This window comes from Erinaceus europaeus, chromosome 4 (assembly GCF_950295315.1).
Source record: "Erinaceus europaeus chromosome 4, mEriEur2.1, whole genome shotgun sequence".
Classification (NCBI taxonomy): Eukaryota; Metazoa; Chordata; class Mammalia; order Eulipotyphla; family Erinaceidae; genus Erinaceus; species Erinaceus europaeus.
This window is the reverse complement of record NC_080165.1, coordinates 150324208-150349464: the sequence shown is the minus strand read 5'-3', so window position 1 is coordinate 150349464 and position 25257 is coordinate 150324208. Positions and strand designations below refer to the sequence as shown.

The window sequence follows — 25257 nt, the reverse complement described above, 5'->3', positions numbered from 1 at the left end:
TCCTAACATATAGAATCTTTTTTAAAAATATTTATTTATTCCCTTTTGTTGCCCTTGTTGTTTTATTGTTGTTGTTGTTGATGATGTCTTCGTTGTCGGAGAGGACAGAGAGAAATGGAGAGAGGAGGGGAAGACAGAGAGGGGGAGAGAAAGACAGACACCTGCAGACCTGCTTCACCGCCTGTGAAGCGACTCCCCTGCAGGTGGGGAGCTGGGGGCTCGAACCGGGATCCTTACGCCGGTCCTTGCGCTTCGAACCACCTGCACTTAACCCACTGCGTTACCTACAGCCTGACTTCCCAGAACTGTTTTGATTACTAACCCACTAGTGATCAATCACTTCAATAGATAGCTTTCCTTTTCAGTTACACATTAAGGCAAAAAAGAGAGAATCTTGCTAAAGTAAAATCGCTGTTCAAATGCTCGGAATGTTCTCCTATCATCAATACGCCTGGATCTCAAAGAGCCGCCCCTATGGACTGGAGTCACAGTCCGCATACAGCGGTGCTCACGTCTGCTGTTCATCACAGCAGTGATAACGATCTTATGGGAAAGGACACAGGAGGGTCCCTGTGCGAGTTCAAGTCCTTATGTACTCTGCCTCCCATGAGGGGACAGACAGACAGATTGTCTCTGCACAGAAGGAAAAGCCAGGACTGTGTGTGCAATGTCCCTGTCCAGGTAACCCCACCGAGACCAAAAGGGCCCAGACCTGTTCAGGGGACTGGCCGTGTCCAGACGCCGGATTACCCCTCAGCCTAAGTCATGCTGCTGTCAGGTTAGCGGCTGCAAAAGGTTCCCAAGTGAGAAACAAGGGCTGACCTTGTGAGCAGGCCTAAGAACAGCACTCTCAGGCCACAGCTGCCTAAGTCTGCTCAGTACCAGTACGTCTGGGCATTTACTCCTGCGGCTTCCCAGACCTCACTCACCGGTATTCAACACTACGTTCGCACCCATGGTCTCTCTAACGTCGGGCGTGCGACTAAGTCTTTAGAAAGCTTTAATTAAGTAAGAAGGAAGGCAGGCAGGAGGAGAGAGAGAGGGGCTGCGCAAATCAAGGTCCTTATTCTCCACAAGAAAACAAGAAAGGGTTTCCCCTCCCACCCTTGGGAAATAACTTTCAGAGGGATGAGGGAAAGCAGCAGAGGTTTATAGGTGGGGCAGGGAGGACACTCTCATGTCTGGGGCTCCAGAGTCCCAGGTTCAATCCCCTAAACCACCATAAGCCAGAGCTGAGTAGTGCTCTGGAAAAAACAAACAACAACAACAGAAGCCTAAATTACTTTAAAAAAAATTTATAAATAAATAAATATATAAATGAATTTTTAATATTTATTTTCCCTTTTGTTGCCATTGTAGTTATTATTATGGTTGTTGGTGGTGACATCGTCATTGTTGGATAGGACAGAGAGAAATGGAGAGAGGAGGGGAAGACAGAGGGGGAGAGAAAGACAGACACTTGCAGACCTGCTTCACTGCTTGTGAAGCGACCCCCCTGCAGGTGGGGAGCCGGGGACTCGAACCGGGGTCCTTACGCCGGTCCTTGCGCTTTGCGCCACGTGCGCTTAGCCCGCTGCGCTACCACCTGACTCCCAGATAAATTAATAAATAAAAATGATAAAGACCCATTTACACACACACGTACACACAAAGAAGAGGTCTACCAGTTGGTTTTTACAGATAAGGCTCAAAGATGTGAACAGCAGTCCCATGCTTTTGCTGCGCGTGCCTGGGCCTTGACTCCTGGAAAGGTCATCAGTCACCCACTCGGAGCCCCTGGTGGCCTTAGAAAGCTAAGTCGCAGTGACCTGGGTCCACCTGCATATCAGAGGCCAGGCTCAGGCAAAAACTAGTAAAGCCATGGGCCCCTTGGAACATGCCTAAAGTAGACCTACTAGCTATTTCCAAATCAGAGACCCCAAGTCCTATCTGCAGTAATCCAGCCTTTAGGTCCATGACTGGTCAACAATGTGTTTGGCTTTGTATGCTAACTCTCTTTTCAGTTACCAGGTTCCAGATGCTACCATGATGCCAACCAGACTTCCCTGGACAGACGACCCCACCAATGTGTCCTGGAGCTCTGCTTCCCCAGAGCCCTGCCCCACTAGGGAAAGAGAGAGACAGGCTGGGAGTATGGATCCACCTGTCAACACCCATGTTCAGCGGGGAAGCAATTACAGAAGCCAGACCTCCCACCTTCTGCATCCCACAATGACCCTGGGTCCATGCTCCCAGAGGGATAAAGAATAGGAAAGCTATCAGGGGAGGGGGTGGGATATGGAGGTCTGGTGGTGGGAATTGTGTGGAGTTGTACCCCTCCTACCCTATGGTCTTGTGTTTCCATTTTAGAAATAAATAAACTAAGAAATAAAACAAAAGCAAAAGACAGCTAAGTCGCTTCTACTGCCCTGCAAGACTTGCAGAGGCGCCAAGGCCGTAGGGTGATCTGGACCCAAGCATTCGGCTCCACTCTGCAGACCTCTGAGGACACGGGGCTGGTGGAAACCCGCCACCCGGGCGGGCGGTGGCGCACAGGTCCCGCAGCGCAAGGCCCCGGGCTCGAGCCCCGCCTCCACCGCAGGGGCGCTCTGGCAGGGCTGAAGCAGGGCTGCAGGTGTCGCTAGCTCCCCTCCCTCTGGATTTCTGGCTGCCTCTATCCAGTATGCAAGGTAAGAAGTTTGTCTGTTTGTTTTTAATAACTGTGGTCAGTAGTTATCATTGCCAAGTTTGCCTTGTTGCAACTAGAAATCATTTCCTGCGGGTCAGGCGGTAGCCAGCGGGTTAGCGCACGTGGCCCCAGGCGCAGGGACCGGCATAAGGATCCCGGTTCGAGCCCCCGGCTCCCCACCTGCAGGGGCGTCGCTTCACAGGCGGTGAAGCAGGTCTGCAGGTGTCTGTCTTTCTCTCCCCCTCTCTGTCTTCCCCTCCTCTCTCCGTTTCTCTCTGTCCTATCCAACAACAAATTGCGTCAACAAGGGCAATAATAATAACCACAACGAAGCTACAACAAGGGCAACAAAAGGGGGAAAAAAAATGGCCTCCAGGAGCGGTGGATTCATGGTGCAGGCACCGAGCCCAGCAATAACCCTGGAGTAATAATAATAATAAGAAGAAGAAGAAGAAGAAGAAGAAGAAGAAGAAGAAGGAGAAATCATTTCCTTTTTTCCTTTTTGTCAGAGCCCTGCTCAGCTCTGGAAGAAGAAGGAGGAGGAGGAGGAGGACGAGGAAGAAGGAGGAGGAGAAGGAGGAGGAGGAAGAGGAAGGAGAAGGAGGAGGAGGAGAAGGAGGAGGAGGAGGAAGAAAGAGGAGGAGGACGAGGAGGACGAGGAAGGAGGAGGACAACGAGGAAGAAGGAGGAGGAGGAGGAGGAGGAAGGAGAAGGACGAGGAAGAAGGAGGAGGAGGAGAAGGAGAAGGAGAAGGAGGAGAAGGACGAGGAAGAAGGAGGAGGAGGAGGAGGAAGGAGAAGGACGAGGAAGAAGGAGGAGGAGGAGGAGGAAGGAGAAGGACGAGGAAGAAGGAGGAGGAGAAGGAGAAGGAGGAGAAGGACGAGGAAGAAGGAGGAGGAGGAGGAGGAAGAAGGAGGAGGAGAAGGAGGAGGACGAGGAAGGAGGAGGACAACGAGGAAGAAGGAGGAGGAGAAGGAGAAGGAGGAGAAGGACGAGGAAGAAGGAGGAGGAGGAGGAGGAAGGAGAAGGACGAGGAAGAAGGAGGAGGAGGAGAAGGAGAAGGAGAAGGAGGAGAAGGACGAGGAAGAAGGAGGAGGAGGAGGAGGAAGGAGAAGGACGAGGAAGAAGGAGGAGGAGAAGGAGAAGGAGGAGAAGGACGAGGAAGAAGGAGGAGGAGAAGGAGAAGGAGGAGAAGGACGAGGAAGAAGGAGGAGGAGGAGGAGGAAGAAGGAGGAGGAGAAGGAGGAGGACGAGGAAGGAGGAGGACAACGAGGAAGAAGGAGGAGGAGAAGGAGAAGGAGGAGAAGGACGAGGAAGAAGGAGGAGGAGGAGGAGGAAGGAGAAGGACGAGGAAGAAGGAGGAGGAGGAGGAGGAAGGAGAAGGACGAGGAAGAAGGAGGAGGAGAAGGAGAAGGAGGAGAAGGACGAGGAAGGAGGAGGAGAAGGAGAAGGAGGAGAAGGACGAGGAAGAAGGAGGAGGAGGAGGAGGAGGAAGGAGAAGGACGAGGAAGAAGGAGGAGGAGGAGGAGGAGGAAGGAGAAGGACGAGGAAGAAGGAGGAGGAGAAGGAGAAGGAGAAGGAGGAGAAGGACGAGGAAGAAGGAGGAGGAGGAGGAGGAAGGAGAAGGACGAGGAAGAAGGAGGAGGAGGAGGAGGAAGGAGAAGGACGAGGAAGAAGGAGGAGGAGGAGGAGGAGGAAGGAGAAGGACGAGGAAGAAGGAGGAGGAGGAGGAGAAGGAGGAGAAGGACGAGGAAGAAGGAGGAGGAGAAGGAGAAGGAGGAGAAGGACGAGGAAGAAGGAGGAGGAGGAGGAAGAAGGAGGAGGAGAAGGAGGAGGACGAGGAAGGAGGAGGACAACGAGGAAGAAGGAGGAGGAGAAGGAGAAGGAGGAGAAGGACGAGGAAGAAGGAGGAGGAGGAGGAGGAAGGAGAAGGACGAGGAAGAAGGAGGAGGAGGAGGAGGAGGAAGGAGAAGGACGAGGAAGAAGGAGGAGGAGGAGGAGGAGGAAGGAGAAGGACGAGGAAGAAGGAGGAGGAGGAGGAGGAGGAAGGAGAAGGACGAGGAAGAAGGAGGAGGAGGAGAAGGAGAAGGAGAAGGAGGAGAAGGACGAGGAAGAAGGAGGAGGAGGAGGAGGAAGGAGAAGGACGAGGAAGAAGGAGGAGGAGAAGGAGAAGGAGGAGAAGGACGAGGAAGAAGGAGGAGGAGAAGGAGAAGGAGGAGAAGGACGAGGAAGAAGGAGGAGGAGGAGGAGGAAGAAGGAGGAGGAGAAGGAGGAGGACGAGGAAGGAGGAGGACAACGAGGAAGAAGGAGGAGGAGAAGGAGAAGGAGGAGAAGGACGAGGAAGAAGGAGGAGGAGGAGGAGGAAGGAGAAGGACGAGGAAGAAGGAGGAGGAGAAGGAGAAGGAGGAGAAGGACGAGGAAGAAGGAGGAGGAGGAGGAGGAAGGAGGAGAAGGACGAGGAGGAGGAGGAGGAGGAGGAAGGAGGAGAAGGAGGAGGAGGAGGAGGAGGAGTCCTTTCCTTTTTTCCTTTTTGTCAGAGCCCTGTCAGCTCCGGCTTATGGTGGGGTAGGGAACTGAACCAGGGACTCCGGAGCCTCAGGCCTGGTCTCTCCGCATCACTGTCTGCCCCATGAATGAATGAATGAATGAATGAATGAATGAATGAATGAATGAAGCGAGCAAACCCTGAGACCCGGCTGTCGTCGCGGGAGGCGAATGGCGGCCAGCCCAGCCCAGCGCGAGGCCCCGGGTTCGAGTCCCCGGCCCCCACCTGCCGGGGGAGCTTCACGGCTGGTGGGTGAAGCAGGGCTGCGGGTGTCTCTGTGTCCCCGGCGGGCCGACGACACCCCCCCCCCGACTCCGGCAGGCCAGCAGCGGGGGCGACGGGCGACGAAAGATGAGAAGCGCCGGGGACCCCAAAGCTGCAGCCCCGACTCACCCCGCCGCCGAGCGGCCGCGGCTCCCCGCAGAAGACACTGCGCCTGCGCCGTCGGGCCGCCAGCCCGCGGGGGCGGGGCCTGGAGGGGGCGGGGCCTGCGCTGTGCACGGCGCGCGCGCAGGGAATGGGGCGGGGCTCCGTCGCGCCTGCGTTGTGCGTCACAGCGCCCCGATAGGCCCGCGACTCTGGGATTACGAAGGCCAACTTCCGGTCCGAGGCCAAGGATGGGCAGGAAGGCGGGGCTTCCGGTATCCGGCTTTGTTTTGTTTCTTCCCCTCTGCTGTCTTTATTTATTTACTTACTGGGGAGAGACAGCCAGACATCTAGAAGGAAGAGGATGACAGCGAGGGAGAGAGTCAGAGACCCCGCAGCCCTGCTTCACCATTCGCAAAGCTTTCTCCCTGCAGGTGGGGGCCGGGGATTCGAACCCCGCTCCTGGAGCACTGGAACAGGCGCGCCATCCTCCGCCTTCGTTGCTAGGCACCTGCTGCTGCTGCTGCTGGGACACCCACCGACCTCCTTCCGGCGTGATGCTCTTCGGAACAATGTGAAGTCACATGTGACTGTCATCATATTCATCATCTCGCTCCCTTACCAGATCTACCAGATCGTGGATGGATTTCGTAGTTGATTAAATTTTAAGGAACGAGAGAGCTCCATGTTGATTGTATTGAGAGACAAGAGGGAAAGACCACGGCCCCGCTCGGCTCTGCTGCACGGTGGTGCCGGGGATCGAACCTGAGACCCCCGAGGCCGCCACGTGCTTCAGGTTGAGAGACCCGAGCGGAGCGCACAGTGCTGTCAGCACGGCGTCCCCACCCACTGGGCCACCTTCCCAGCCACACGGTGAATGTTCAGTGTTGGAAGATGTTGGAAGAAGTGAATGTTACAGGACTCAAGGACCCAGGTTCGAGCTCCCTGCAGGGGAGTCGCTTGGCAGGCAGTGAAGCAGGTCTGCTGGTGTCTCTGTCTGTCTGTCTCTTACTGTCTCAGCTTCTGGCCGTCTCTATCCAATAAATAAAGATAATAAAAAAAAAATTTAAAAATCTGATCACGAGTCCGAAGTTACCAGATTGGAAAGAAAAACGGGTTTTTTGTCTTCAGAAATCCTTGTTTCTTGTGGGACTGGAGTGCAGACATCTGTCATTAGCTGTAACTATCTGCCATTAACTGTACTGTAGGAACATCATTTCCCCCAATGAAATGATTGGTAAATAAGTTCATTTCTTTCTTTGTTTATTTGTTATTGGATAGAGACAGAGAGAAACAGAGAGAGGAGGGGAAGACAGAGAGGGGGAGAGAAAGACAGACACCTGCAGACCTGCTTCACCGCCTGTGAAGCGACTCCCCTGCAGGTGGGGAGCCGGGGGCTCAAACCGGGATCCTTACGCCGGTCCTTGTGCTTTGCACCACGTGCGCTTAACCCGCTGCACTACAGCCCGACTCCCGTATAAATTCATTTCTTATGAAATATTGTCCCCAGATTATTTACATGTGGACACCTTGGCAAAATAAATGACTATGTATATCAATATTTCCTCACTCAAGAAAGTGGTATTGAAATTGGGAAAAATTATTATTTATGTTGTGTTTATGGGAACCATTAATCCAACAAACAATAGAAATATACTGGTCCCAGTGCTAAGTATAGAAATACATAATCATATTTCTCCTTACTAGACTAGGTTTAAAAAAAAGCAAGACTAGGTTTTGCAGGGATGTAATTATAAAGTACAGGTTGTCTACTCTAGGGCCTGGGAGGTGGCACTGTGGCCCATGAGGTGCCAGACGCTTGACTAGAGACTCAGTCTTGGGAGTCCAGTGTGCTACCCACTGAACTACCTCTCCTGCTTTAATCAACATATGGCTCAGCTCTGGTGCCCCAAGGATGAACGTCTGTTGGGCTATTTATGGTGCTAAATCCTCACCCCTAACAAAAAAAAAAAGGGGGGGGTGGTTATGGGAGTAGGATATAGTAAATTGAGTTTTTCTTCCTCATAAAGAATACATTTAGGGTGCTTTGGGAGGTGGCGCAGTGGATAAAGCATTGGATACTCAACCATGAGGTCCTGAGTTCAATCCCTGGCAGCACATGTACCAGAGTGATGGCTGGTTCTTTCTCTCCTCCTGTCTTTCTCATAAGTAAATAAATAAATAAATAAAAGAATACATTTAGGGATCGTGCAAATAGCCTCAGAATCATTCAAATTTTCTCAAATAAAATTACAAAGTGTTTTCAATTTCTAGTGGATGTGCTCTTAGTCTGACTTAAACTCTCTGGGGATTGCAGTCTCCATTTTGTGAAATTGGAGAGTTACAGAAAAGTTACAGGAAAACACTCAGAAGTCAGTCTTCTTCCTGATCTTCAAATGATTTATTTTTTGTTTAGGTGAAAGTAAAATTTGTGATTTGGTGGATTCTTAAAAGAAAAAAAGGAAATTTAAAAAAAATTTTTTTTAATTTATTTTATTTTATTTATTCCCTTTTGTTGCCCTTGTTGTTTTATTGTTGTAGTTATTATTATTGTTGTTGTCATCGTTGTTGGATAGGACAGAGAGAAATGGAGAGAGGAGGGGAAGACAGAGAGGAGGAGAGAAAGACAGACACCTGCAGACCTGCTTCACCGCCTGTGAAGTGACTCCCCTGCAGGTGGGGAGCCGGGGCTCGAACCGGGATCCTTGTGCCGGTCCTTGTGCTTTGCACCACCTGCGCTTAACCCGCTGCGCTACAGCCCGACTCCCAAAAAAGGAAATTTTAATGGGGCATCCAATAGATAGATTTTTATCATTTTACAAAGACATGAAATCAAATAAAAATACAAATTTATTTAAGGTCAGTCAACTGTATGGTTTCATACTCCCAGAGGGATAAAGAATAAGAAAACTATCCTTAAGCGCACGTGGCGCAAAGCACAAGGACCGGCATAAGGATCCCGGTTCGAGCCCCCGGCTCCCCACCTGCAGGGGAGTCGCTTCACAGGTGGTGAAGCAGGTCTGCAGGTGTCTGTCTTTCTCTCCTCCTCTCTGTCTTCCCCTCCTCTCTCCATTTCTCTCTGTCCTATCCGACAATGACATAACTACAATAACAACAAAAAAAAGCAAGGGAGCCCGGGGAGGAGGAGCCAGGCCGGGGGAGGAGGAGCCAGGCCGGGGAGGAGGAGCCAGGCCGGGGAGGAGGAGCCAGGCCGGGGAGGAGGAGCCAGGCTGGGGAGGAGGAGCCAGGCCGGGGGGGAGGAGCCAGGCCGGGGGAGGAGGAGCCAGGCCGGGGGAGGAGGAGCCAGGCCGGGGGAGGAGGAGCCAGGCCGGGGGAGGAGGAGCCAGGCCGGGGGAGGAGGAGCCAGGCCGGGGGGAGGAGCCAGGCCGGGGGAGGAGGAGCCAGGCCGGGGGAGGAGGAGCCAGGCCGGGGAGGAGGAGCCAGGCCGGGGGAGGAGGAGCCAGGCCGGGGGAGGAGGAGCCAGGCCGGGGGAGGAGGAGCCAGGCCGGGGGAGGAGGAGCCAGGCCGGGGAGGAGGAGCCAGGCCGGGGGAGGAGGAGCCAGGCCGGGGGAGGAGGAGCCAGGCCGGGGGAGGAGGAGCCAGGCCGGGGAGGAGGAGCCAGGCCGGGGAGGAGGAGCCAGGCCGGGGAGGAGGAGCCAGGCCGGGGGGAGGAGCCAGGCCGGGGAGGAGGAGCCAGGCCGGGGGAGGAGGAGCCAGGCCGGGGGAGGAGGAGCCAGGCCGGGGGAGGAGGAGCCAGGCCGGGGAGGAGGAGCCAGGCCGGGGAGGAGGAGCCAGGCCGGGGAGGAGGAGCCAGGCCGGGGAGGAGGAGTCAGGCCGGGGGAGGAGGAGCCAGGCCGGGGGAGGAGGAGCCAGGCCGGGGGAGGAGGAGCCAGGCCGGAGAGGAGGAGCCAGGCCGGGGAGGAGGAGCCAGGCCGGGGGAGGAGGAGCCAGGCCGGGGAGGAGGAGTCAGGCCGGGGGAGGAGGAGCCAGGCCGGGGGAGGAGGAGCCAGGCCGGGGGAGGAGGAGCCAGGCCGGAGAGGAGGAGCCAGGCCGGGGAGGAGGAGCCAGGCCGGGGGAGGAGGAGCCAGGCCGGGGAAGGAGGAGCCAGGCCGGGGGAGGAGGAGCCAGGCCGGGGGAGGAGGAGCCAGGCCGGGGAGGAGGAGCCAGGCCGGGGAGGAGGAGCCAGGCCGGGGAGGAGGAGCCAGGCCGGGGAGGAGGAGCCAGGCCGGGGGAGGAGGAGCCAGGCCGGGGAGGAGGAGCCAGGCCGGGGAGGAGGAGCCAGGCTGGGGAGGAGGAGCCAGGCCGGGGGGGAGGAGCCAGGCCGGGGGAGGAGGAGCCAGGCCGGGGGAGGAGGAGCCAGGCCGGGGGAGGAGGAGCCAGGCCGGGGGAGGAGGAGCCAGGCCGGGGGAGGAGGAGCCAGGCCGGGGGGAGGAGCCAGGCCGGGGGAGGAGGAGCCAGGCCGGGGGAGGAGGAGCCAGGCCGGGGGAGGAGGAGCCAGGCCGGGGGAGGAGGAGCCAGGCCGGGGGAGGAGGAGCCAGGCCGGGGGAGGAGGAGCCAGGCCGGGGAGGAGGAGCCAGGCCGGAGAGGAGGAGCCAGGCCGGGGAGGAGGAGCCAGGCCGGGGGAGGAGGAGCCAGGCCGGGGGAGGAGGAGCCAGGCCGGGGGGGAGGAGCCAGGCCGGGGGAGGAGGAGCCAGGCCGGGGAAGGCCGGGGAGGAGGAGCCAGGCCGGGGAGGAGGAGTCAGGCCGGGGGAGGAGGAGCCAGGCCGGGGAAGGCCGGGGAGGAGGAGCCAGGCCGGGGAGGAGGAGTCAGGCCGGGGGAGGAGGAGCCAGGCCGGGGGAGGAGGAGCCAGGCCGGGGAGGAGGAGCCAGGCCGGGGGGAGGAGCCAGGCCGGGGAGGAGGAGCCAGGCCGGGGGAGGAGGAGCCAGGCCGGGGGAGGAGGAGCCAGGCCGGGGGGGAGGAGCCAGGCCGGGGGAGGAGGAGCCAGGCCGGGGAAGGCCGGGGAGGAGGAGCCAGGCCGGGGAGGAGGAGTCAGGCCGGGGGAGGAGGAGCCAGGCCGGGGAAGGCCGGGGAGGAGGAGCCAGGCCGGGGAGGAGGAGTCAGGCCGGGGGAGGAGGAGCCAGGCCGGGGGAGGAGGAGCCAGGCCGGGGAGGAGGAGCCAGGCCGGGGGGAGGAGCCAGGCCGGGGAGGAGGAGCCAGGCCGGGGGAGGAGGAGCCAGGCCGGGGGAGGAGGAGCCAGGCCGGGGAGGAGGAGCCAGGCCGGGGGGAGGAGCCAGGCCGGGGAGGAGGAGCCAGGCCGGGGGAGGAGGAGCCAGGCCGGGGAAGGAGGAGCCAGGCCGGGGGAGGAGGAGCCAGGCCGGGGAGGAGGAGCCAGGCCGGGGAGGAGGAGCCAGGCCGGGGAGGAGGAGCCAGGCCGGAACCCGCTGCCCCCGCCAACCGGATGGTGCCGCCGGTCCCCTTGCGCGGGGCGCTGCTCGCCTGCGGGGACGCTGCGCTCTGGGGTGAGACCCGCGGGCCGCGGGGCCCGGCCTGGGGGTGTGGGGGGCGGGGGTCGAGTTATGAGCCAGGCTCGGTGTTCAGGGCGCCCGGGGTGTGAGCTGCGGGGTTTCGGAAGAGGCTACGGGGGTGGAAAGGCTTTGCTCCTGCTGGCTGTTGTGCAAACGCTGGGCTCCCGGGGGCTCCTGTGCAAACGCTGGGCTCTGGGGGGGCTCCTGTGCAAAGGGTCTGCTCCAGGTGGCTCGTGTGCAAACACTGGGCTCCGGGGGGGCTCGTGTGCAAAGGGTCTGCTCCAGGTGGCTCGTGTGCAAACACTGGGCTCCGGGGGGCTCGTGTGCAAAGGGTCTGCTCCAGGTGGCTCGTGTGCAAACACTGGGCTCCGGGGGGCTCCTGTGCAACACTGGGCTCCTGCTGGCTGTTGTGCACACGCTGGGCTCCGGGGGACTCCTGTGCAAAGGGTCTGCTCCAGGTGGCTCATGTGCAAACACTGGGCTCCGGGGGGGCTCGTGTGCAAAGGGTCTGCTCCAGGTGGCTCGTGTGCAAACACTGGGCTCCGGGGGGCTCCTGTGCAAACACTGGGCTCCTGCTGGCTGTTGTGCACACGCTGGGCTCCCGGGGGCTCGTGTGCAAAGGGTCTGCTCCAGGTGGCTCGTGTGCAAACACTGGACTCCGGGGGGGCTCCTGTGCAAACACTGGGCTCCTGCTGGCTGTTGTGCAAGGGCTTTGTTCCAAGGCGGCCGGTGTGCAGACACTTGGCTGAGCCGTCAGTGCGCAATTGAGCAACAAAGGCCCCTTCTCCGCTTGGACCAGCCAGGGGTCAGGATGCACCCACAAGCCTAGCGTTGAGAATCACACTTATGGACCACTAGAGAGCACTGCTTTTAGCTTTTCATCATTTTTGTTTAAACATTTTATTTTATTTTTATTTTTACCAGAGCAAATGATCAGCTCAGGTGGATGGTGTTGGGAGCGGGGATTGAACCTGGGACTTTGGAGCCGGATGGTGCCGCCGGTCCCCTTGCGGTGAGACCCGCGGGCCCCGGGGCCCGGCCTGGGGGTGCGGGGGCGGGGGGCGCTTGATCTACAGAGTCACGAGCCAGGCTCTGTCCTATCCAGCAACGACATCGACGACAATAATAACTACAACAGGGGGTCGGGCGGTGGCGCAGTGGGTTAAGCGCACGTGGCACAAAGCGCAAGGACCCGGCTCCCCACCTGCAGGGGCGTCGCTTCCCAGGCGGTGAAGCAGGTCTGCAGGTGTCTGTCTTTCTCTCCCCCTCTCTGTCTTCCCCACCTCTCTCCATTTCTCTCTGTCCTATCCAACAGCAACTACAACAATAACCACAAAAATGTTAAACAATAAGGACAACAAAAGGGAAAATAAATAAATAAATATTAAATTTTAAAATAATAATAACTACAACAAGGGCAACAAAAAAGGGAATAAATAATAAATAAATATTTTTTTAAAAAAAAGACTTGGCAAGACATTGAAGGCATCATGGACCATGACAATGTGGGAGCCTCTGAGTTTTCTTTAAAGATTTATTTATTTGAGAGAGAGGGAGGGGGGCACATCCCTGGCACAGGGGGTCCCAGCGGTTGTGGTTGAGGGCCTCTGGCGAGAAGTACCTTTCGTGGTGTTACCCCGGGGGTGAATGCTAGCAGCTTAGTGTTGAAGTGATCTCTGAAGAGCTGGAGACAACCGCAGCGCAGGGAGCCGAGCATCACCCCAGGTGTGAGGTTCTGAGTCGGCCCTGCACAGTGTGGGGGCCGTGAGATGAAGCTGCTTTCCTCTCATTGTAGAAACAGAACAACTATAAAGACAACAATGAGACACCACTTCACTCCTGTGAGAATGTCACACATCAGAAAAGGTAGCAGCACCAAATGCTGGAGAGGGTGTGGGGTCAAAGGAACCCTCCTGCACTGCTGGTGGGAATGTCAATTGGTCCAACCTCTATGGAGAACAGTCTGGAGAACTCTCAGAAGGCTAGAAATGGACCTACCCTATGACCCTGCAGTTCCCCTCCTGGGGATATATCCTAAGGAACCCAACACATCCATCCAAAAAGATCTGTGTACATATTTGTTCTTGGCAGCACAATTTGTAATAGCCAAAACCTGGAAGCAACCCAGGTGTCCAACAACAGACGAGTGGCTGAGCAAGTTGTGGTCTATATACACAATGGAATACTACTCAGCTGTAAAAAATGGTGACTTCACCGTTTTCAACCGATCTTGGATGGACCTTGAAAAAATCATGTTGAGTGAAATAAGTCAGAAACTGAAGGTTGAATATGGGATGATCTCACTCTCAGGCCGAAGTTGAAAAACAAGATCAGAAACGAAAACACAAGTCGAACCTGAAATGGAATTGGCGTATTGCACCAAAGTCAAAGACTCTGGGGTGGGTGGGTGGGGAGAATACAGGTCCATGAAAAATGATGAATGACATAGTGGGGGTTGTATTGTTAAATGGGAAACTGGGGAATGTTATGCATGTACAAACTATTGTATTTACTGTTAAATGTAAAACATTAATTCCCCAATAAAGAAATAAATTAAAAATAAAATAAAATTAAAAAAAAACATACAAAGCCAAAAAAAAAAAAAAAAAAGAAAGAAAGAAAGAAACAGAACAACTGGACACCAGACAGATGGATGATAGATCCTACTTTCCTCCCAGGCTCTGTGTAAATATAAATTTATATCTCGCAGGGCCAGGGAGATGGACTGAAGATTATGCAAAGGACTTTTGTGACAGACTCGGAGGCCCCAGGTTCAATCCCCCCCAGCCTGTCATGAATCAGAACTGAGGGGTGCTACACTACAGGTGGATAGATGACATTTGGGGAGGTGGCTACAGTGGAGAATCAGCAAATACTTCTGAAAGCAGTTTCCCACTTTTCCCTTTCCCTCCCTCCCCCCTTCCTTCCTTCCTTCCTTTCACCAGAGCACTGCTCAGCTCTGGTTTATGGTGGTACAGGAGACTGACCCTGGGACTTCAGAGCCTCAGGCATGAGAGTCTCTTTGCAGAGCGATTATGCTGTCTCTCCCGCGTCCACTCTCTTCAGAGGGTTGGGCCGCGTCTGTCAGCTCAGGACGGCTAGATGCCCAGGGAAGCGCCAGCTGGCTTGCCTCCTGTGGTACTCCCTCCCACCCTCTGACTCTGGCAGCCACCCGTGTACAGTTCTTGTCTGCAACTTATTCCTAAGGAGTTTTAACTAAAAATGATTTTGTTTCCATCATTCCTTCTACATTTATTATCAGCAAAAATCGTCTCCTTTCCATTGATTTTCCCCTTGTATGATTTGGTATCAGGGTGGATCCATGACTTTGTACGTTATTACCAAGTATTACCAACAGTCTGACTGACGGTGCCTTTAAGTACTTACAGACGTAGTTTCAGATGTTGGGTTTATTTACATTTGCAGATGAAAAAAAATGATTTCCTTAATATTGTAACTTGGATTCAAACTTATTTGTCGGGAGTCGGGCGGTAGCGCAGCGGATTAAGCGCACGTGGAGTAAAGCCCAAGGACTGGCATAAGGATCCCGGTTCGAGCCCCCAGGCTCCCCACCTGCAGGGGAGTCGCTTCACAGGTGGTGAAGCAGGTCTGCAGGTGTCTGTCTTTTTCTCCCCCTCTCTGTCTTCCCCTCCTCTCAATTTCTGTCTGTCCTATCCAACGATGACATCAATAACAACAACAATAACAACTACGACAACAATAAAAAAAACAAGGACAACAAAAGGGAAGATTTAAAAAACAACAACAACACCTTCTATGTCATCTACCAATGCAGTTACCAAATAGCGAATGTGTGTTTCACACCCCTCCTCCAGTGAAGGGTCTTGAGTGAGCACAGAAGGGAGCCAGGACTGCCTGAATCCGATTGTCACATCCATCACAGGAGGGCAGGCTTGTGTCTTGCTGCTTAGAGTCAAGATGTGCACAAAATATCTTTAATTCTAATTTTTTTTGGTGGGGGGGAATTGAACCTGGGGCCTCAGAGACTCGGCATGAAAGTCTTTTGCATAACTGTTAGGCTATCTTTCCAGTCCAAGGCATACGCAAAATAGATACACCGAATACTTAGTTTATCAAACAAAAGCAGAACAATAACCAACTGGCCCCAAGAGGAAATGCCTTGACCTGCTCTCCCCAGTAGTTGAGCGAGAGCGCTTCATTAATGTTGTATGCTTTACATTGGGTTGTTCTAGCTCTCCCCTGCCAAGAAAATTGGATCAGTCCTGCTAATTTCACGGTCCCGCTTGGCCCGCCCCAAAGAACCCCGGGAGGGTTCCAGAGTTCCAGAGTTGGAGAGTTGCAGAGTTCGAGAGTGCTTGGTGCCGCCGCGGGGGAAAGAGGCAGCAGAGTTCTGTTTGGTGATTAGTTTGGGTTAGTTTATGAATCGTTGTTCCTGAATAAAGAAATACAGCTGCCCTGCCCAGCCGTATGTCTCTGGTCGTCTCTGTTACCCGCCCGTGAAGCTAGCCCGGCCAGCTGGAGCCTCCGAATTTTAACAACACATTAAGAAGGATGTTAGAATATGAGCCCACAGCAAGGAGGCAAGGACATGTCTGACTGGGGTCAGGGGGAGACAGCATAATGGTTCCACAAACAGACTCCCCTGCTTGAGGCTCTGAAGTCCTAGGTTCAGTCCCCTGCACCACCATCAGCCAGAGCTGAGCAGGGCTGTGGGAAAATAAATAATTAAGTAAATACATAAAGTGCCTGACTGGTATAGGGGAGGGAAACGACAGGGAGAGCGGGAGGAAGGGAAATCTGAAGCCGCTGAATTGGGTGTCTGGGGCTTATAATCTCCGTCAGCTTGGGGCCATCTGTCTCAGTCCGTGTTGTCAGTCTATCCACGAGGAAGTTTGAAGGTGTCTAAATGATTGTATTCTTTTCAGGTTTGAAGTCCATAAAAGGAAGCTGCCACAATTTTTGTACTGCAGTTTCCAAAGTTGTCACTTACAAGGAACTTAAAAACCTGCTGAATTCCAAAAAAATCATCTTAATTGACGTTAGAGAGACGTGGGAAATTTATATGTATGGAAAGATCCCCGGGTCGATGAACATACCATGTAAGTGTCTCAAACTGGCAGAAGTGTGTGCGTGCTGTGTGTGTGGACCACTGAGCGGACGGATGGATGGACGGACGGACGGACGGACGGACGGACGGACGGACGGACAGCTGAGCCGCCTCTCTTACAGTAGACGACGTAGTGGAAGCGCTGCAGATGAGCCCCAGAGAATTCAAAGAGAAGTACAATGAAGAGCAGCCGTCCAAATCTGACAACCTAGTGTTCTCCTGCTTAGCTGGAGTGAGGAGCAAGAAAGCTCTGGAGACAGCGGTGTCTCTGGGATTTAGCAGGTACGTGGGCGAGGTGCTGATGAGCGTATGCAGAGTGCATGCCCTGGTGCGGCCGTCTGGGTCTGATCTCAGCGCCACGTGGAACAGAGAGGAAGAGAGAGAGGAAATAAGTGTGTCCGCGTCGCCTCTGTAGGGCCTGCCCTGTCAGTAATGGCTGGAGAGTAAGACTAAGAGACTCACTTCGTCCTGCTCACAGAAACGCCATCTCTGATTATTATTTTCACTGGTTCTCAGGCTCACAAGCAGGGCCTCGTGTGTGTGTTATGCTGCTAAGTCATCTCCTTGGTGCAGTTATATTACATTTTAAAAAATTACCTTTTCCCGCATGTGGCGCTAAGCGCAGGGACCGGCGTAAGGATCCCGGTTCGAGCCCCCGGCTCCCCAACTGCAGGGGAGTCGCTTCACAGGCGGTGAAGCAGGTCTGCAGGTGTCTGTCTTTCTCTCCCCTTCTCTGTCTTCCCCTCCTCTCTCCATTTCTCTCTGTCCTATCCAACAACGAATTGCGTCAACAAGGGCAATAATAATAACCACAACGAAGCTACAACAAGGGCAACAAAAGGGGAAAAAAAAAATTACCTTCGTTTATTGGATCGAGACAGTCAGAAATTGAGAGACAGAGAGACACCTGCAGCCCTGCTTTATCACTCGCAAAGCTTTCCCCTGAAGGTGGGGACTGGGGGCTCGAACTCTGGTCCTCGCTCACTGTAACATGTGCGCTCAACCAGGTGCGCCGCCACCCCGGCCCCTTCTTTTCCATTTTAATGAAACACCAGAGCACTGCTTCGCATTCAGAGTTCCACAGTGGAGCTGAGGATGGAAGCTGGGGAGTCACACTTGGAAGACATTCTTTTTTTAAAAAAAAAAAAATTCATGATTTAATATTGACTTACAAAATTACAAGATAACAGGGGTATGACTTTGTCATACCAGCAGCGTCTGGACCCCAAGTCCTCCATCGGAAGCTACAGAAATTCTTGAGGTTGCAGATATGCCTTAACTATACTTTCCACAACTGGCTGTCTATATTGGTATCTATCTGAGCTACTTTTTTTTTTTTAGGTCCCCTCTTCTCTTCCTTCCCAAGTCACACATAGATCTATCACTGCATCCAACTGCCCTCCCTTTGTCCTCTTCTCTCTCCTGGTCCTAATGGAGTTGAAGTTCAGAGCCCTCAAGTCATCTTCCTCTAACATTTCTCCCCCTCTGGGAGTCCGGATCAAAGTCTTTCTGGGGAGCGGAAGGTGGGAGCTGTGGCTTCTGTAAGTGCTTCTCCGCTGGACGTGGGCGTGGGCGCTGATGGGTCAATCCATACCCCAGGCTGTGAAGCCATGTTCCTTATCTGATGTGTCTGTTTCTCATACATGTTTAACATCTGCAAAGTCTGGGGAACAGCCACTGCATATCAGTCACGAGAGCTTTTCTCTCCAAGTCCCAGTCCGGCTGGTGTCACACAACAGGAGAGCGTGTTCACAGCACTGACTGCTGGATGTGTGTTTTCAGCGCTCAGCACTACGCCGGGGGATGGAAGGAGTGGTCAACCTATGAGCATCCAGAGAAGAAACAAGAAGAGTAGACTTGGGGACACAAGCTGGCTTTCCCCGTCTGTACACCCCATCTCGTGTGCAGCCCCGAGTGAGCAGAGGAATAAAAATCTAGTGGTGACACTATTGTAAGAGGTGTGTGTGTGTGTGTCTCAAGTATTTTATTGGCTCTCTTATTGGTAAATTGAGAATACTTCCTTGCCGATAGCCCAAGGTGATCGAGGGTTGAGACAAGTATGTGAATTGTCACAGGAATTAAGGGCAGAGGTTGCAATGATTAATTATAAACAGTTAGAGACAGGGAGCCCAGGTGATGGCGCAGCAGATTAAGCACACACATTGCAGGGGTCAAGCACCCAGGTTCAAGCCCCCGGGCCCCACCTGCAGGGGGGAGGAAAGCTTCACAAGTGCTGAAGCAGTATTGCAGGCGTCTCTGTCCGTCACCTCCTTCTCTCTTGATTGATTTTATCATCACTACTATTAGTGATTAAATAGTGACCGGCAAGATTGTGGGTCCTTGCACACAGTTCCCACCACTAGAGTTCCGTGTCCCATTCCCTCCATCGGAAGGCTACCTGTCCTTTTTCCCTCAGGAAGTTTTGGACAAAGGTCTTTATGGGGTACAGAAGATGGGAGATCTGACTTCTGTAATTGCTTTTCTGCTGGACATGGGCATTGACAGGTCAATCCATAACCCCCTTCTCGATTTCTGCCTGTCTCTAAGTAAGTAAAGATAATAAAGTTTGAGATAGTTCAATAGTATTCCCACAGACTAGGTTTTCACCTCGTCATAGTGTGTGGCCATCTGTGTTGATATGGCTTTTAGTTACTAGAGACTCGACCTTTGTTTTTGTTTTACTGCATCCAGGATTATCACTGGGGCTCAGTGCCAGCGCTATGAATCCACCATCCTGGAGCCATTTTTCCCAGTTGTGGGGGGGGGGTGTCTTGTTTCATTTTTCTTGTTTTATTTGACAGGACAGAGAGAAATTGAGAGGGGAGGGGGGATAGACACCTGCAGACCTGCTTCACCATTTGTGAAGCTCCCCTTGCAGGTAGGGAGTAGGGTTCGAACTCGGGTCCTTCCAACTGGCAGTGTGTGTACTTAGCCAGGTGGGCCAATGCCTGGTCCTGAGACTTGACCTTAAAATATAAACCTGGGAGGGGGGTTGGGCGGTAGCACGTTAAGCACACTTGGGGCAAAGCACAAAGACGGTGTAAGGATCCCGGCTCCCCACCTGCAGGGGAGTCGCTTCACAAGCGGTGAAGCAGGTCTGCAGGTGTCTTTCTCTCTCCCTCTCAGTCTTCTCTCTATTTCTCTCTGTTCTATCCAACAACAACAGCTATAACAATAATAACAACGAGGGCAACAAAATGGGAAAAATGGCCTCTAGGAGCAGTGGATTCACAGTGCATTCTCACCGATCCCCAGCGATAATCCTGGAGGCAGAAAAAAAACAAACTCGGAATCCAAAAAAGTGCAACATGATGTATGAAAATAGAGACAGAGATGAACTGATAGGGAAGGGGGAGAGGAGAGGAGAGACACACCTGCAGCCCAGCTTCACTGCTGCTGACTCTTCTCCCCTCTACGTGGGGACAGGAGGCTTGAACCTGGGACTTTGCACACTGCAAGTTCTCTATCATAAATAAAAGGGCAGATTTTTAGGAGAAAGCTGTAGTGAATTAGACACTACTGAACTGCTTGGGGCCTTAAGGAATAAAAGTTTAGGTCAAGAGCCCGAGTATTTAAACTGGTTTTTCTCTGGAAACCCTAGCAAGCTCTATATCCTGGAGTTTAGAGGTGAACTAGAAACTGAGCAGCCCTTACAGAAATAAGACTTTTTCTTTCTTTTTTACTGCCACCAAGGTTATCTATCACTAGGGCTCTATGAGCACTACGAATCCACCATTTTCTTTTATTTTATTTTCCTTTTTTTCTTACTTAATAGGAAAGAAAGAAATCGTGGGGGAAGGGGAAGGTAAGGAGAAGGGATGGCTGCCAGCACACTTGGTTGAATGCACACACACATCATGAGGGCCTTGGTTCGAGCCTTGCTTCCAACCTGTAAGGCGAAGCTTTCTGAGTGATGAGGCGGGTCTGCAGGCATCTGTCTCTCTAATTTCCTCACCCCTTCTCAGTTCCTGTCCTATCAAATATACAGAAAGGGGGTGGGGTGGGAGATGGCTCAGCTGGTAAGACAGCCCTTGCCTTAGGATACTCTAAGCCCCGGGTTCTAGCTTCATGCCCACAGGAATGCCTCAGATGGAGCAGTGCAGGGGACTGAACCTGGGACTTGGAAGCCTCAGGCATGAGAGTCTCTCTTTAGAACCATTATGCTGCCTACCCCACCCCGTCTTTCTCTCTTAAATAATGAAATATTACGGGCGGTGGGTAGATAGCATAATGGTTACGCAAACAGACTCCCATGCCTGAGGCTCCAGAGTCCCAGGTTCAGTCCCTTGCACCACCATAAGCCAGAGCTGAATAGTGCTCTGGTTAAAAAAAAAAAAAAGAAATATTACAACAGGAGCTTGCTCAGCCACACCATGGAGCCCTAAATCATTCCGTGACACCACGTTGAAACAAAAGTGATTTGGTGAGAGCGGGGCCTGACAACAGTAAATCCCTGTTACGTGGCGTAAGGCCTCTATTGCGACAGCCAACTCTGTTCCTGCAGCACAAAATGAGCCAGGAACGAGTCTGACTACATTCCGACAAAACTATGGCCATGTAAGTTTCACGTTGTGTCAAAACTTTCAAAATCACTTAAGAACAAAAATATTAAAACAACAGCAAACTCTCCTAGTTGAAAATCCAGGCAAAAACACAAGGCCATCAGGCCAGGGTAGATAACATGATGGTTGTGCAAAGTGACTCTGCCTGGGGCTTCAAATTCCCAGGTTTAATCCCTCCCCCCCCACACACACACACCCCATAAACCATAGCTGAGCAGTGTTCTGGTATTTAAAAAAGGCCTTCCTGACTGGCCTGGGTATAGATCCTGTAACTATCTTCTAGAGTTTTTTTTCCCTCCAGGGTTATTGCTGGGCTCGGTGCCTGCACCATGAATCCACCGCTCCTGGAGGCCATTTTTTGCCCCTTTTTGTTGCCCTTGTTGTTGTAGCCTCGTTGTGATTATTATTATTGATTGCCATTGTTGATGTCGTTCGTTGTTGGCTAGGACAGAGAGAAATGGAGAGAGGAGGGGAAGACAGAGAGGGGGAGGGAAAGACAGACACCTGCAGACCTGCTTCACCTCCTGGGAAGCGACTCCCCTGCAGGTGGGGAGCTGGGGGCTCGAACCGGGATCCTCACGCAGGTCCTTGTGCTTTGGCTTTGCGCCATGTGCACTTGCCTAACCCGTTGCGCTACCGCCCGACTCCCATTGTTAAATATCCCATGGCAAAGCAGAAAAGCTTTCATTCCTGAGGCTCCAAGGTGCCAGGTTCAATAAACCGCCCCACTGACACCATGAGCCCGAGCAGAACAGTAAGTACTATGATAAAAATAAGTAAATAAATCAACAGGTCACCAAAATGAGAGCCGCTTTCCCCACCCCTCAGTAAACACAATGTCTCACTGCCTAAAAGAGCAGCAGTTCATTGCTGGAAATGTCATTCTCTTGCCACCCCTCGACCACGTTCGGAGCTTCTCTGGCCAGGCGGCGGCTCGCCCAGCTGAGCACTCGCGCTCCCACCCAGAGCTCGGCCCGCACCAGCCCTTGGTCCTGAGGGCGGCGTCACAAGCTGGGAAGCAGTGCTCCCATGTCTGTTTCTCCCCCTCTCTATCTTCCCTCTGCTCCCACTTTCTCGGTCCTATCAAATTGAAGTGAAACATTTAAGAATAAATATATATTTAAAATTTCTACATTAGGAAAAACGGGGAGTAGGCAACAGTACTAATGCAAGGAGCAATGAAAATTAAACAACCCACTAGGGAAAGAGAGAGACAGGCTGGGAGTATGGATCCACCTGTCAACACCCATGTTCAGCGGGGAAGCAATGACAGAAGCCAGACCTTCCACCTTCTTCATCCCACAGTGACCCTGGGTCCATGCTCCCAGAGGGATAAAGAATAGGAAAGCTATCAGGGAGGGGATGGGATACAGAGTTCCGGTGGTGAGAATTGTGTGGAGTTGTACCCCTCTTATCCTATGGTTTTTGTCAGTGTTTCCTTTTTATAAATACAAATTAAAAAAAAAAAGAAAACCTCCATCTATAGCCCATTAAAAAAATTAAGCAGCCAAAAAACAGAAATAGAATCCTCAAAATGGTAACACACTGAATTCTCTCATAACATAAGGTGCTCCATATAAGAAAAAAAAAAAAAAAGCTTAAATGCCCCTTTCTCAAGAAGCTATGGTACTAGAGGATGCTTTCCAATAAAAGAGAGAAACAAACGACATGGAGTGTCCATTATCTTTTTATTTATTTAGATTTATTTATTTTGTTGCCCTTGTTTAACATTCTTGTGGTTGTTGATGTCGTCATTGTTGGATAGGACAGAGAGAAATGGATAGAGGAGGGGAAGACAGAGAGGGGAGAGAAAGACAGACACCTGCAGACCTGCTTCACCACCTGTGAAGCGACTCCCCTGCAGGTGGGGAGCCAGGGGCTCGAACTGGGATCCTTACACAGGTCCTTGGCGCTTTGTGCCTCGTGCGCTTAACCCACTGCGCCACCACCCGACTCCCGGAGTGTCCAGTATCTTAAATACATAAGCAGGGAGATGAAAGGCCTGAGGAAGAAAGTCTTCCTGTGAGTTGAGAAATAACTAGTAACAAATGATTCCGGTGATAAATACAACGGAGAGAGCTCTGGACTTCGAAGCAGGACGTCTGGGGTTCCATCCTCGGGCATCACACACGTTAGTGATGCTCTGACTCACTCTCTCTCCCTCATAAATGAGTTCACTGATTTATTTAAATATTAAATATTTAAAAAAATATTTATTTTCCCTCTTGTTGCCCTTGTTCTTTTTTATTGTTGTAGTTCTTATTGTTGTTGTTACTGATGCTGTCGTTGTTGGATAGGACAGAGAGAAATGGAGAGAGGAGGGGAAGACAGAGAGGGGGAGAGAGAGACAGACACCTGCAGACCTGCTTCACCGCCTGTGAAGCGACTCCCCTGCAGGTGGGGAGCCGGGGCTCAAACCGGGATCCTTCTACTGGTGCTTAGCTCTCTGCACTACTGCTCAACTCCCCATTTATTTATTTTTTTCCTGGCCACCAGGTTATGGGCTTAGTACCTGCACAAGGAACTGACCCCTTCCAGAGCTATCTTGTTTTCCCCTGCTAGGATAGAAAAATTGAGAAGGGAGGAGGTAGAAAGATGCCTGTACCACCCCTTCACCACTTCTCAAGCGTCTCCCCCTGCAGGTGGGGAGCAGGGGCTTGAACCAGGACCCTTGTGCATGCACCTGCCAAGCTCCCTCAAGAAAGAATGAGAAAATGTAGTCATAGTGGGTGACAGAATGCAAAGCTATTTATGCGTAGCTAATGTATATTGAGTATGAACCTCACATAAATTATACAGTTCAATTGAGAGGCTGATGGGAATTACGTCCCAGTGTAGAAACGGATGGGAGGGAGAGGCCTGTGAGACCGTCCAATCTGCATCTTCCCCAGTCACAGGAAGCAAGCAGATGACTTTTCTGAGAATCAGTCGCTTTCACTGTACAATGCTCAGAACATAGCTGCAACAGAACCGGTCTCAACAAACACTGCAATCACACACTTGCCGTCAAGAAACATGCAAGGGACAACTGAAGGCGACAGGTGTGGGGAGCAGGGATGAGACCCAGGTAAGGAGACCCGGGGCTGGGCAGGGGTACATCCAGTTGAGCGAACAAGTTACCCAGATTCAAGTCCCCAGCCCACACTCGTGGGGGAAGCTTCTTGAGCAAAGCTTCACGAGGGGTGCAGCAGGGCTAAAAGTGTCCCTTTCTCCCTATTTCCCCTGCCCCCTCTTAAATTCCTCTGCTCCATAAAACGAAAGGAAAAAGAAATGGTCACCAGAAGCCATGAATTCACCAAGCAGACACAGAAGTCTAGACACAGCCTTGATGGTAGTTAAAAACGAGAGAGAGAGAGACGAGAAATGTCTAAAATTTGCCCTGTGTCATATATCAGCCCTGCTCAGTAGAAATATAATGAAAGTGGGCCGAGTCTCGGCGTGTGCACATTCAAGCCCTCAGTCCCAGCTAGTGTCTCTTTCTCTCTCCCTCTCCCGTTTCTGTCCAAAAGAGTGATGTAATGAAAGCAGTTAGGAGATTTTAAAACTTACACTCAAAAGGTTACAGAGTGAGATTTATTTTCATATACAAAAATATGAGTAAGACACATACGCAAATTATTAAGATATTTTTACATAGCACATCCCGGTCCGACTAGTAAGTACCATACTAGACAGTGCAACTTATGGTAGTACCTGGTCGCTAAGAGCTACCACGCAGGAAAAGACAGTCAGCCGGCCACTACATAAGCTAGTGGGAGAAACTTGACACTTCAAAGACGCAACCTGCAGAATTCACATGGTGGGATTCTTAGCAGACAAGCAAGCTAGAAGGGGAATTAAAAAAAATGAGACGTGTTTAGGAGGTGGCACCATGAACAAAATATCAAGACTCATGCCTGTGCGCCTGACTGCAATCCTCTGCACTGTGTGTGCTGCGAAACGCTCTCACTCTCACTAATAATCTTTTGAAAAATGAGATGGAGAGTGGTCCGGGAGGTGGCACAGTAGATAAAGCATTGGACTCTCAAGCATGAGGTCCTGAGTTCGATCCCCGGCAGCACATGTACCAGAGTGATGTCTGGTTCTCTCTCTCCTCCTGTCTTTCTCATGAATAAATAAAATATTTACAACAATGAGATGGAGGAATCATGGATTAAAAAATATTGAAAGAATTTATCAGTGGGGGTCAGGTTAACTGCACGTTTCCATGAGCGAGGACCCGGGTTCAAACCCCTGGTCTACACGGGGAGACTTGGTAAGCGGAATGTCTCTCTCTCCCTCTCCACCCGGTTCCTTCTCAATTTCTCTCTGTCCCATCAAATTAAGTAAAGTTTAAAGAGAGAGATAACTGACAATATGATCATTGAATGTTTGGTATTACAAAATTAAAATTTGTTTTTAGAATACATACTAAAATAATGGAAAACATCTTAAATTTGTTTCCGAACAACATACACATCAGGGGGACAGAGGCAGAAGTGGAGTTGAAGCTGAATATGTTCACGCACTGAAAATACGGTCA

At 52.4% G+C, this 25257-nt stretch overlaps 1 protein-coding gene across 2 annotated transcripts; it reads left to right on the top strand.

Annotated features, from left to right (window-relative positions):
• The first annotated feature begins 10975 nt into the window (after window positions 1-10975).
• On the top strand, window positions 10976-18122 carry TSTD3 (thiosulfate sulfurtransferase like domain containing 3). 2 transcript variants are annotated; one of them, XM_060190739.1, is made up of 4 exons: window positions 10976-11078; window positions 15992-16165; window positions 16296-16455; window positions 17956-18122. In XM_060190739.1, exons 1-4 carry the CDS (start codon window positions 11018-11020, stop codon window positions 18026-18028), a joined length of 468 nt encoding a protein of 155 aa, XP_060046722.1. In that variant the 5' UTR covers window positions 10976-11017; the 3' UTR covers window positions 18029-18122. The 2 variants fall into 2 exon arrangements, with proteins under 2 accessions (XP_060046722.1, XP_060046721.1); XM_060190738.1 differs by lacking the exon at window positions 17956-18122 and adding an exon at window positions 17515-17948.
• Window positions 18123-25257: the final 7135 nt, after the last annotated feature.